The following is a 12,835-nucleotide window of genomic DNA, read 5'->3' as shown; positions in this document are numbered from 1 at the left end:
GCTGTGCACTGCTGCATTTCACACATTACAAAACTCCTCTTGGGTTTATGCGGTCAGAAAAAAAGCTGTATAAAAGCAAGATTCTAATCCTTTTTGCTTAGCAGAAGGGAGAACTGAAACATGATTGTTCTGACTGTGATCTGATGTTGCTGAGATCGCTTGCCTTGGCTGACGTTGTCCTTCTTTCCCATACAGGGTGCCATCCTTACCACCATGCTAGCAACACGAAACTTCTCAGGTAGGCTGCCCATAAAGCATTTCTTTCTGAAATAGCCAGTTCCCTCACCACCCTGTGGTCAGAACTCTGCAAGTTAGTTGCAGCCTGTCGGAAAGTCTTGGAATCCACAGATTCATTTCAGCACATTTGTAACAGTTCTGTGGTAAAAGCAAGGAAAGGAATGGGGAGATGTGTAGTTTGTGCTCCTGATAAGAGAGTAAGCAGTTAGCTTCTACGTGACAGGAAAATAAGAAGGCGGTTCACACGGTATAAAAACTTGAAATGCACTTTGGAAGCAGAAAGTAACACATCATGTCGGATTGAGATCCCAAAGTGCTTCCCGCGTGAATCAGTGGGGTCTGCATTGTTGTGGCACAGAGGTTAAGTCACCTGATTAGTAATCCAGACACTGAGTTCAAGTGTAAAAATGGGGGAGGCAATTAGAAATGAGGCCAATAAGTTTCCACTATAGCAGTATACCGATGGCAGCTGTGGGAGTTTAATGATCTGGCGTTTAGATCAACAGCCCTGGTCGTGAATAAGGATGTCCACAAAACTGTCCTTCAGGAGAGGAAATCTGCCGTCCTTTCTCGGTCCGGCCTAAGTGTGATTCCAGGCTCATCAGTCTGGATGACTCCAGAATGCCCTCTGAACTGGCCCAGAAGCCCCACAGCTGGTCATTAAGGACGGGCAATAAGTGCTGGCCAGACACTGGAAACTGAATAGATATAATGAGCAGGGGAGGGAAGAGCTGAGGAGGAGCAGATGGGCAAAGGCCCAATCAAAAACATGCGTCTGAAAGAGATGTTTCCTCAGGGAGGGGATTTCACAAGGTAGCTGAAGCCCAGTTCAGGGAAATGTAAAGTTCGAACTGGGCTACAGAGAGACGGTGGTCGGGATGGGGAAAGGAATTAGAAGTGAAGCTGTTAAGTTTCAACCATTCCATGCACACGGATATTATTTATCCACACACACTCTCCATGGTGTATTGTGACCAGTTCTGGAGAGATTGTGGCAGTTTTGGAGAGGACAAGAAAGAGATTGACCAGGGTGATTCCAGGGCAAGGGTTTCAGTGAAGAATCTGACATTATTCTCAGAGCAGAGAAGCGATAGAGGACGGAGGTTAGAGAGGAATATTTTCAGCGCGGATTCCGGAGGAAGCAAGTTTGAAGTGATCAGCAAACGAGAAAGTGATAATATTCAACAAGAGTTTAAGATTGGGGATTGGGAATTCTGTGGTTGCTTCATAAGGGGGATTGGATAAATGCTCGAAGGAAAATAAAAAGCAGGGATATGGGAAAAGAATCGGGAGGGGCAGGTGGATGGGAGGTGGTGTAATGGGATTAACTGGATTGGTCTTTGACAGAAGCAGTTCAGATCATCAGGCTGTGCTACAACAGTCTTTGATTCAATTGAGCATTTAATTAATTCTTGGCCCATGTAACTTGGGTTTGCCTCTGTCCCAATACACAGAGTGTCTGGTGCCAAAGCAGCGTGTGCAGCCTACAGTAGTCCATTTCCTTTTATCTCACTCATTCAGAGTTAGCTCCCAACTCATCAGCGTTACTCCAAAGCCCCCCCTGTATTACCAGAGCCAATTACTGTGGGTGATGGAAATCTGAAGTAACGTAGGAAATACTCAGCAGGTCAGGTAGCATCTGTGAAGATGTGAGCAGAGTTAACATTTCAGAACTGAGGCAGGTTTTATGCAAATGCATGGACAGGAAGGTGGGGGTGGGGAAGAATAATGAAGGCAAAGGCAGGAGAGATTAAACTTCATTTTATCAGTACAGTACAGTGATTAAATGTTGCACATCAGCTCATCGTACCTGGTCGAGTCCTTTAAAGCCAGAATTCCAATTTGATTTTCTCTCTGTGTTCCTCTTGGCAGTGCTGGCTCTAGACTTGATTCTTAATTCTCCAATGTGTCCCTTATAGCTGGATAGTAGAATCCCTCCCTGCCCCCCTCCCTACACCCCCTCACCGCCCCACCCTTGCTACACGCCCTCGCTGCACCCCCCCTCCCTACCAGCTCTCCCCATGGAGGTGAGGGTGAATACGCTCGATAGAAGCTTGTTAACCTGCAGCAGCGGGAAGCTGGGACCAGATTGAAGATCCTCAATGAGCAGTTGTAGAGTGGCTCAAACACACGGCTCTCTCCACCATCCCCCACCAACACACACCCACTGCCAGCCCAGAGACTGGGAGGGAGAGCCCTTTCAACTCTCTCTGAGCACGCTGTTGGGAGTCTCTGCTTGTCCATGTTAACGGCGTGATGGGTTTTCATCTTCCGATTTTCCAGGTTAGCTGTGTGTGGGCTGAGGACGGGAGCCTCTCCTCTACATCCTGTCCACGCAGACACTTAGCTGTGAGGAAAGGGACAGGGAGGGTTGTAGCAGGTTAATGAGAAGTAGGGATCACTGCAGCGTCTGGGCAGGCTCTGACTGAAGAGACAGGACTGTTAAGTTCGTACAATTTGACAAAGTGTGGACTTAATGAGATTTTTGATGCAGGAAGAGATGGTCCACAACTTCGTTATTTCTCTTCAGTTGTACAACGCATTGTGTGGTAGATCTGACCGATTCACTGGATCTTCACTGGCAAGGTGGAGCTCCTGGTTGTAGCCCCCTTTTCTGCTGTTGGCTTCTCTTGGCAATCCGTACAGACCAAGAGTTACAACAACAGCCTACGTCAGGAACTGGACCCTGACAAATGGGGAAGAGAAACCTTCATATGATAAATCAATGATGAGGCAGATGCTGGGGAGTTCTTTCTGCCTTGTGGGGTTCAAATGATTGGTGCATCCCGAGTGAGTGATGCAAAGCCAATCCAGACTCATGAGTATGGTATAAGAAGCACTTTGAAGCAACGCAATTCTGCCACATTCTAGATGTGTCACTGCAGATGCAATAGTTTAACAAAAAAAAGCAGCAGTGTTTTCTCCATGCAGTGGAGCTCAGCCGCTGAGGCAGATGTGCGTGAGGGCTCCAGAGGTGTTTGTACTGATGTGCAGCACAGTGCTGCGATCTTGAGTGAATGTGGTGTGTGATTAAGCAGCGGTGACTTTGTTTTGCTGACGTGACTTGCTTTCTTTTTATTCCCACCGACAGTGGGCAGGCAGACCACTGCGCCAGCTACAATGACAGCTGCTGCCAGCGCGACTGTTGGTCTCGTTGAACAAGGTAGACGTGTGCGGGCGGACATTGCAGGTGGAGGGCATGCTCAGAACTAACGCTCTGCTTCCGTACCTTGTGAATGTTCCTTACCTTGTGTCTCTGTTGTCTGGATATTTCAATCCCATTTTAACCAGTTGGGCAGCAAGGAGAGGCTCTGGGTGAACTTTTAACACTTTAGCACAAAAGCTGTCAGAGATCAGTTCAGGGATGCTATTCAAAGGCTCTTCAGCTGAATGGGCACCAGTTCGAATTAGGGCATCAGGGTTCCCTTTGGAACTGACCTTTGGCTGCTTGTGGTGCACGGGAGCTGACATGGAACTCTGGGCAAGGTGCCGTTTAGTCTAAGTATTAATGTCCGACCAGAGGAGCAGCTCTCCAGTACATTCTTTTCACAAGTGGCTTGAGTTGTTCCCGAGAAGCCACAACTCTGTGTCGTGGCTGGAACTTGGGAAGCCAGCAGGGCTGTCAGTGGTGCAGCCACGCTGTGGGGAAGGTCCATCGAGATCCCATCCTCACACTTTCAGAAAGGAGAGTTGGTGCACCAAGTGGTACTGTCGAGATTGTAATGTCCATTTGCAGCAGTCGTTTTGACTTGTGTGTGTTTGACCTCTCTGTGGACCAAGAGTCTGTCTTGTTGGCTACATCCCAGTGTGTCTGTCCCAATTCTGCAGAGCTGCGCAATGTTTTATGTACACTGTTGTCAGTACTCTCACTGTGGCCTGGTCAGGACCCACTGTGGGCTTTAGTTGTTGGGAAATGTGTGTGGTCTTGTCCATTTGATGCCTGTTTGCTGCCAGCTCATCACAAGAGTATTTGGTGGTGGCATGTCCTTGCACCTGGCCTCTGAGGAGCTCAACACCAACATTTTCAGCTCATTCTTAGGATGCAGGGCTTTCAGGAGACTGTCAGGACACAACTAGTATCAACCTTGAGGTTAGAAAGCTCCCTGAGCAGATGCACAGCAAGCACCTGCTGTTCATCTGCTGCTCTGAGAGTCATGCACAGCTCCTTGGATGAGTAAACAGGCACCATTTGATGCAGTAAAACACACCCTCCCCCTCATCCCCCTCTGAATCTTTTGTCTACTCTGAGCAGATGAAGTTAAATTCACCTTTTAATCCCTGGGTGAGTGAGGTGGAAGGCCAACCTAACTGCTTCCAGTCTTCTCATTGACCACGGATTATAACAAGTGTGAGAGCAGCTGGTTTGCTGGCACTCGGTCTGCAGGCTGGGGGAGGTGTACCCATCGAGTCACACCTTCAGGAAGGGGAAATTTTACACACTGAAGATTGTGGGTGACGGGATCATGTGTAACAGTGCAGTCACTGTCAGATACTCAGTTGCCAGACTTCAGCAGAAGATCAATTCTTCCGTAAACAAAGTTGCAAAACTTTTTGCTGGCAGCCGACATTTGTGAGGATAAAGTCTCAGAGTACAGGATGTGCAGAGTGCACCAGTTATACTGATCCTGAGAGGCATGACTTGCTTAAGCAAGTACCCTTTGGCACTACCAACACCAGGTGTTCAGCAGCAGCCAGACACCAGAATACCCAATTCCTACCCTTCATGGACCATGCCAAATCCACACCACAGAGGTAGCTCCCACAGAGTTGCAGCCCTTAGTGACAAGACACTGAGGCAGCTGTAAAATATGCAGCCAAGGTTGCGTCACCCTTTGCAGAGGCAGCTGGGGTTGGGAGTTCTGGACGGGAGCGAGAGGAGAGAGATGATAAGGGATATTCGGGGGGGGAGTGGAGATGTAGTTTTCACCCGAATTGTTGCTTTGGATTGTCAGAGGCTGTCCTTGCACTGTTGAAAAGTGAATGTTGCATGCCAGTAAGAGCGAGCCAAGTCTGCATGCGGCAACACGCCTGCCTGCTCCAGTTTGTTGTGTGTGATGGGACTTCTCCCTGCCGTTGCATTCTCAGGGCACTGGGGTGAGGTGCATGCTCATGGTAAGATCACGTGAAAGCACTCTTTGCAAGGTCTCTGGCAGAGAAGCGGGTTAAGCATGAGATGTCCGACAAGGCTATTTAATTCAAGTGGCTTAAACGATGTGGGCACGCTGCTTCCATTTAAGGTCGGTGCTCTGGTTGAGGGGCCCTGTCGCACTGATTGCTGTGAAAGCTGTTGGATCGAAGCTCAGAGTCACTGCTCTGTTCCGTTTGGGGAGCAGCAAGTGACCCTGATTCTTCTGGCAACACACCAAGCAACAGACTGGCCAGCTCAGTCCATGCTGCCTGCAAACAGGATCAGAACCCTGTTGGCCATGCTACTGGATTTCTATTTGTTTATTCACTAGTTACCCACCCCAAGCCAATACACACTCCGATTGAGGTCAGGGTTTCATGAACACATTGATGCTGACCACTTAAAGCATATAATTGTGAAAACTTAGTCCATGCCTCAGTAATCCAATGGAATGTCCTCCTCCATTGCTCAATATTCTGACTGGGGTATCCCCTCCATCTCTCAGTACTCCAGCTGGGATGCCTTCTTCCATCTCTTGGGATGTCCTCGAAGCCTTAGCTATCCAACTGAGATACCCTGCCCCATCCGTCCCCATCCCGTCCAGGGATATTCTTCATGCCTGAACCACCCAACTGGAATACCCATCCTTCGATAATTCTACTGGGGTACGTGCTTCCACCCGTCGTGTCATTTTCCAGGAATGTTCTTCCCCTTCCTTCAGCCAACTGACTGGATGGTCTCTTTCATCCCTCCATAACCCAAACCTCTCCTGTTCCCTCAAAAAACAAAATGATATGGCATCTCCTTCCACAATTATCCAGTTCAGATCAAGGTTCCCTGCTCTCCTGCTCCTGCAATAACCCAGCGGGGTTGGCGTTGAAATCTACGGCACAAACCAGTAGAGTGCAGTGAACTGACAGGTTACCCTGGTCTCTGTGTCACCTCGACAGTGATGGTCAGGGTCCTTCCCACCACCTTCACCAGTGCTTGGGTTAGGACTATTTTCTTTCCTCGTTAAAGGGCTACCAAAAATGTTACGTGATGTCAGTACCATTCACTCTTCTCAAAAATATCTTTGTCCTGGTACATATTCTGGGCACTGGGACATGCCCATTGCAACAGTTGTCTGGTTGTGGTCTCGGACACAGCTTTTCAGAACTTGTGCCCTGGAGGCATCTCCAATCAATACGTGTCAACCAGAGGACTTGTTCTCTCTGAGAGCTGCCACAAGGCAGAAGTTTCACCTGCTTGAGTGTTTGTGACCAAGGGACAGATGTACCCGGGTTGATGCATTGATCTAACTGTATTGAGTGTGATATTTACTGGTGAATAGTTATAACAACAGGAATATGGAGACTCGAGTTTCATTAAACACTGAGGAACTGATGAAAACTGGCCACTATCTGATTTAATTTGTCTTTCTCTTTTGATCCTTCTGTCTCTTGACACTACCTCTACTTATTGCAAGGTAAGGAGGGCTTCCAACAGGCCTCTGCCGTTCTTACAAGCTGTGTTCTCACTCTGCTAATGCCGATTTGTTTTTGTCCTAACCCCTCTTTCTCTTTTTTTCCTGTGACTGTTCAGACTGAGAGCAATACATTGTTATTGAGCTTAAAGTTTTGTACTTCTCTGAAGTTTTTCTTTTTAGAAAGGGAGGCCTTTGAAACAGTCTTTGAAACTGTCCTTTGTTTTGCAGTGACTTGAAAACTTTTAACCTTGTAACCACACCGCCTGAATCTATGTGAGATGCACTGGGCCTGGGGTTTAAGGTCTGCTTTCTGTTACTCCCCAGGGAAATAAAATCAGCTCAACTCGTGGTAAAATAATGCCACAGTTCATGTCTAGTTTTAAGGAAAAACTGAAGGTTCTGATGCTTTTAAACTTAGGAGTTCTGAGTTTCTAAGGTCGCGTTGTCATCAGGTTACTTCTCAGTCTGTGAGCACTGAAACAAATGGGAGGAGCAGTAAGTGTCTTTAACTACCTGTGCATGATCCTTGGCCCCAGTGGGTGGTTGATCCCTCACTTGCTGCCTGTCTGACTGGTCTTCAGTCTCAGCCTCCCCACATTGATCAGCAGAGTGTAACCCAGAGCCTGAAAGGAAAGAATGTGATACATTTCCAAGTCAAGACGAAGTGCCACCCTGAGGGAAACGGAGGTGGAAAGGGTCCGATATGCAGGCTCCCCTTGTCCTTTTGGTGTTGGAGGTCAAAGTTGGTCTGCACTTAATAGTGCACAATTCATCCAGAGGTAGCCACAAGAAAGGAATATATTGACTATTTGTAGGGAGACTTGATTAAGTGCATGTCAAAAGAGAACATCTGGGTCCTAGACATTATGTGGAACCGTGTTCACTGAAACCTTGTCCATTGTACCCCGCTGCAAGTTGATGATGCAAAGGGGAAAATTGTTGGGGTTGTATTCTTTTTCCCTGATTTGTTTTGAACAATAACAGTGCCTTAGTCTTTATGTTCGTGGAATAATTTTCATTACAAATTTGCTGCAGGAACACTTTGGTTTGATGTCACTGTGTTGAGTTGTGATGTGATCCCACCATGGTGCCACCTCCTGCAGTGTTTAAGCTGCAGATCCACCGCACTGTAACAGTGTGTGGCCGTGCGTTTAAAGTTCAGTGACAGTCCGTCACAGGGCAGCCAGAACAGTGTGTCGCAGCACAGGGCAAGGATGTTGTTCTGAATTAGCCTGGAGGAGATAGCGGGGTCAATAAGCAGCCTGGAAGACCTTACAAGAAAATTGTCTGGTTCATGGTAACCTTGGGATAAAGTTTTCAACACAATGCAGTCAGGTGCATTTTAAGTTTTAGCAGAAAGTGCATGAAGGGTCATTGAGTGTGGTTGCAAGAATAAACTCATCACTTTGAGGCGAAGTCCTTGTAGTCAGGCTGGTGAATGTTTGGAGGTTGAAGCACACACGTGAGAATTACTTGGCGTAAACAAAAGCAAGTGTGTTGAGTGGTGATTGGATGGGCCCGTCTCTCCTGGACAGTTGTTTGGCACATTGCGATACCTCAGCAGAATGCACGTGGGCCATAGACACTGCAACTACAAATGGAGAAAGCTGGATGACCCAAAGTCTGTCTGTGGCCCTGGCCTCTGACCATGGAGCATGTCACATTGACCTGCATTAGGCACACCTTTCCTCCGCTGGGCACTGTTGACAGGATCAACAGACAGCACGCGGGACTGAGAGGCTTTCCTCCGCATTGCAAGAGAGAGACTTGTGACTGATCAGTTATACTTTCATGTGCACCCTGTACATTTCTTTGAAAATTGACTGTTCACCTGTATCCTTTGTCCTGCCAGGGGCCAGAGTCTGCAGGGAACTGTGCAAGAATTTGCAGAGGACTGATTTAGAATCTCTTGGGTAAACTGGGGAGTGTTTGAGTGATTGCAGCAGTTTGTTGTATCAAGTGCTTTAGTGTGCCCTGCATAAGAAATTGCAACACCAGTATCCCAGCTGAAAAGCCAATTTCTTCCAGAGCAGCTTGAGCAACCCTTTAGTTTGAATGTGCTTGATGGGTATAATCGCAGGGGAAAATCGTTGGAGGCTGTGGGCTAACCAAGCGTGACAATGCCTCCAGCGGTCCCAAGGGCTCATGTAACTTGGCTTGCACGTACCTCCTGAGCCAGGAAATGGGTTAGAATTCTCCTGGCAACTGAGGCAGCCAGGCCATTGTAGATAACTTAGGTGCACCGTGGGTATGGACCCTGTGCACCAGGGGGAGAAAGGTGAGTGAGCGGCTGTCTCAAGAATATCAGAGATGCTGGTGTTTTCTTCTCTGCTTTTAGTAGGTGGGTGGGGCCTGTGTTGTTTCCCCCAACCTGTACACAGGGTGATGGTTCTATAACACTCTGCCAGCACAGTTATGACATTAATCCTTAAACTGAGGTATGAAAGTAATTTTCTTTCTTTTTCCTTTCCCTAATGCAGCAGCCAAAAGTTTACTAAACAAGAAGGTTGATGGAGTGAAGGTAGGTTTGCAATCATTCTCTTTCTTTCCTTCTCTTCACAGTTGGTCAGCCCTTTATTTTTGCTTTAATTTTTAGCTTTAGTTTGCATTTTCTGGCTTCTATTACCACCTGCTATCACAGTTGAACAATACAAAAGGGAACAAAATACATAGAATCGTGCATGATGTTTGGATGTTCAAACTGACCGGCAAATTTGGCAGCAAGTCCAGCTGCGAGCTGGCACCTGTAGTGACGCGATATGTGTCTGTGGGTAAGGCACTCCAGCTGCAGTAACCCAAACCAAAGTGAATGGGGAGCTTCTAACCAAAGGCTTTAATTCCATACATTTCTTGCATTTATTCGGCAGTGATTGATTTTCTAATACCTCCCACTGCACCCAACAATACATTGAATCTCTCCCTCACCCCAGTCACACCATGTCATGCATCCAACACTGAGGAGATGCATACAATTTGAGTGATGTCCAAGCATGCTTGAGAAATAATCAGAGGTACTATGTGATTCACGGGTGCAGGCAGTGGAGACAAGTTGTACACAGTTGTGCCAAGTTAGACAATGAGCATTAAAAACTGTTGGCATTGAATGGAGGTTGAAGTCTTTCCTTCTATGACTGCTGGACCCTTGAAGTGTAGACTCTTTGCTCTGATGTTGACTGTGTAGCAAGAGCTAAGGTAACCTCATCGTCATGTTACAAGGCAGTGGGACCTGCTCCCTTTTGTTTACTAATGGGTGTCCTGTAATGGGGGTTGGGCCTTGGGCAAGGACCAGCCCTCAGTGCAAGCTAGTGTCCGTCATAACCGTGGAGGAATTAACACAGTGAGATCCTTCCTGACGTGCCCCTGCCCCTTGAAAAGTTTAGCCGCCAGCACCTACTGGTGCTGGAAGGATATCCAAGAGGACAGCCCATCCCTGATGATGTTGGTCTGAGTGCCCTTGCTGTGAAGCTCAGTGTTCTGCCTCTGCCAACACAAAGAACAGAAGAAAGGGCAGCGGGAGTTGGCCACTTGGCCCCTCAAACCTGCTCTGCCGCTCAATGAGAGTCTCAGCATCATTCTCCTGCCCTGTCCCTGTACCCCTTGCAATGTCCAGAAATCCATTGACCTCTGCTTTGAATGCAGTCACTGACCGAGCCTTCACTGCACTCTGGGGTAGACAATTCAAATGATTCACCACCCTCCGAGTGAAGAAATTTCTCCTTAACCCTTAAGTCTGTGACCCCTAGTTCCAGACTCACTAGCTGGGGAAGCACCCTCATCACATCCACCCTCTAGGAATCTTCTATGTTTCAATGAGATCACCTCTCATCCTTCTAAACACCAGAGAATAAAGGCCTAGCCTAGTCAATCTCTGTGCACACAACAACCTAGTGTATGACAGAGCAAAGATACCAGAGCAAGACATCCACTCAGACAGTTGACGGACATGGACTGTCGCACTTGATGATGTCATTGCTGGTTGGGCTATTTGAAGGGAATTAATAAGTCCATTGCTTGCTGACACCACTGTGAAGCGTTTGGTTCTGTTTGGAAGAAAAAATTACCTGTTGCAACCAGAGAAGTGTTTCAGCTTTTTTAATGGCATGACATTTCCGACCGAGAATACTTCTCCCACTTTTATGGACAGTTGGACATAGGTATGGCCTCCCATTGGTAGGTAATTTGTTAACACTTTATTACTAGGCAGGGATTCTCTGATAACTGGTCATGTTCAAAGCTGTTCCTGGTATCGGTACCGATCTCTTTGTTTCCCCTGGTGTCTGTAAAACTTGGCTTAGACTGTTTTGATGTCTGTTGCTCTTGCAGCATCCTCTGGACTTGAGGCCAGATGTAAGTTATAGAGTACAGACAGACAAACTGAGCGGCCAGGTTGCAAATGTGTTTGGTTGTTATTGAGACCTTTTCAAAAGTGGGTGATTTGCGGGTGGGGTTTAAATAAGAAAAAGTTGCTTATTTAAAGGGTTAGTACTTCGTTGCTTTACGAACATTTGCACGAAAGGGAAGGAGCAGTGGTTTTCCAATTTCCACAACCAATTGCTTGGTGTGATTTGAACTGAGCAGTAAAATTAGTGAATTCCTCCAGTTCTTTTAAGTTAAATGCAATATACTGCTCTGTGGACCAATGGGAATAGTGCATGCCTTGGTATCAAAGGGGTTGTGAATCACTTACCCCTGCACAGGACAGGTGCATTGTCCCTCTGGATGGAGAGGATGCTGGACCACGCATGGTTGTGCTCCTGAGCAAGGGATGATACTAGAGGGAACAGGAGTGTTGGAATCACTCAATCAAACATAGCAAGAGCAGTGCAGAAAGGAACGGGAGTGAGGTTTTATGTGGATAAGTACACGCCTTGTTTGGGCACAGACTGCAGTGTTTATTCACTGGGATTTCGGGTCTATTTGAGGCTTTGTCTGAGTTGTGCAGACACTGGCGGAGGATAGAACTGATCATTGCTATCTATCTGGACGTTATGGTTGGCAGCTAAGAAGTCTTGCAAAAAAAAAAGGCAAATAGACCAACGTCAGTAGTGGTCATTAACTTCACACAGTTCTCAAGGTCTCTAATTATTCCATTTTGCCATTCTTTTGGGACAAGGGATCTACTTGGAAGGTATATTGGTTGCTGTTGCTTTATAATGGAAGAGATTTAATTGCATCAGTTGACCAGGTGAAAGCCTCCAGTGCTATGGTTGTGTTAATGCCTTGAGTGTTATAGGGGAGTGCACTGACCTCCTCACTCCCAGGATTGGTATATAGGCACCTCCTTGCCTTTTACTCACTGTCAATGTGTGTGCACGCTTCGTGAGGCCAGCGTTTGCTGCCCGTCCCTCACTGACCTTCAGAAGGCGATGGTGGGTGCTGAGCTGCTTTCACCGATGGCTGCGGCCCCTGTGGTGAAGGTGCTCCCACCCCACAGTGCAGCTGGGGAGGTGCTTCCAGCAATGACATGGCTCCCTGTTGGGATAGCAGTTGACAGTGTTAGTCTTCCCATACACTCGCCTTCTTTGTCCTTAAGAGGCGTTAGAGGGGCAGTCAGGTTTTGGTCAGTTGTTTCGAGAGTTGAACTTCAAGTATTTGTAATATGCGGGGCTTTTAAAAATATATCTGATGTACAGATGCAATTTGTAAGATGCTTCTTGTGAAGTTCCATAGACTTGACTATTCTAGAAAGGTAAACAAATGCTACCATCGTATGATCTGGTTTCTTCATGCTGATGTCAGCCAAATCGGCTTGACTGCACTTTGTAACACAGAACATCATCATTAAAAATAGGAATATTGTTGCAGATATCCTCAAAATCCATGTGTCGCTTTTATTTCCAGGTGGTAACAGGGCCTTAATTTTCTATTTGAAAGTGAATAGAATGAAGAAAGTTGGTAAAGAGTGAAGGAGCGGGGATAGGTTTATACCGAGTTCCACCTTGGGAACAGATAAAAAGATGTAGTCCTTTGGGGGAAAAAACCTTCCAAGATTCTGGAATCCA

General features: G+C 47.0%; 1 protein-coding gene across 50 annotated transcripts in view; it reads left to right on the top strand.

Annotated features, from left to right (window-relative positions):
- LOC127584370 (calcium/calmodulin-dependent protein kinase type II subunit beta) overlaps positions 1–12,835 on the top strand; it is a 254,845-nt gene that overhangs the window by 166,284 nt on the left and 75,726 nt on the right. For 18 of the 50 annotated variants that reach the window (XM_052041093.1, XM_052041094.1, XM_052041098.1 and 15 more), the window contains exons 12-14: positions 196–238; positions 3,329–3,427; positions 9,317–9,354. In XM_052041093.1, coding sequence (XP_051897053.1) covers positions 196–238; positions 3,329–3,427; positions 9,317–9,354 — 180 coding nt within the window. Of the gene's footprint in view, positions 1–195; positions 239–3,328; positions 3,428–9,313; positions 9,355–12,835 lie in introns of all 50 variants that reach the window. The other 32 variants (XM_052041096.1, XM_052041095.1, XM_052041102.1 and 29 more) reach the window with 3 other exon arrangements.

The sequence above is a fragment of the Pristis pectinata genome, chromosome 29 (genome assembly GCF_009764475.1).
Source record: "Pristis pectinata isolate sPriPec2 chromosome 29, sPriPec2.1.pri, whole genome shotgun sequence".
In the NCBI taxonomy this organism is placed as follows: Eukaryota; Metazoa; Chordata; class Chondrichthyes; order Rhinopristiformes; family Pristidae; genus Pristis; species Pristis pectinata.
Note: the sequence above shows the minus strand (reverse complement) of the source record. Positions and strands in the feature narration are given on the sequence as shown.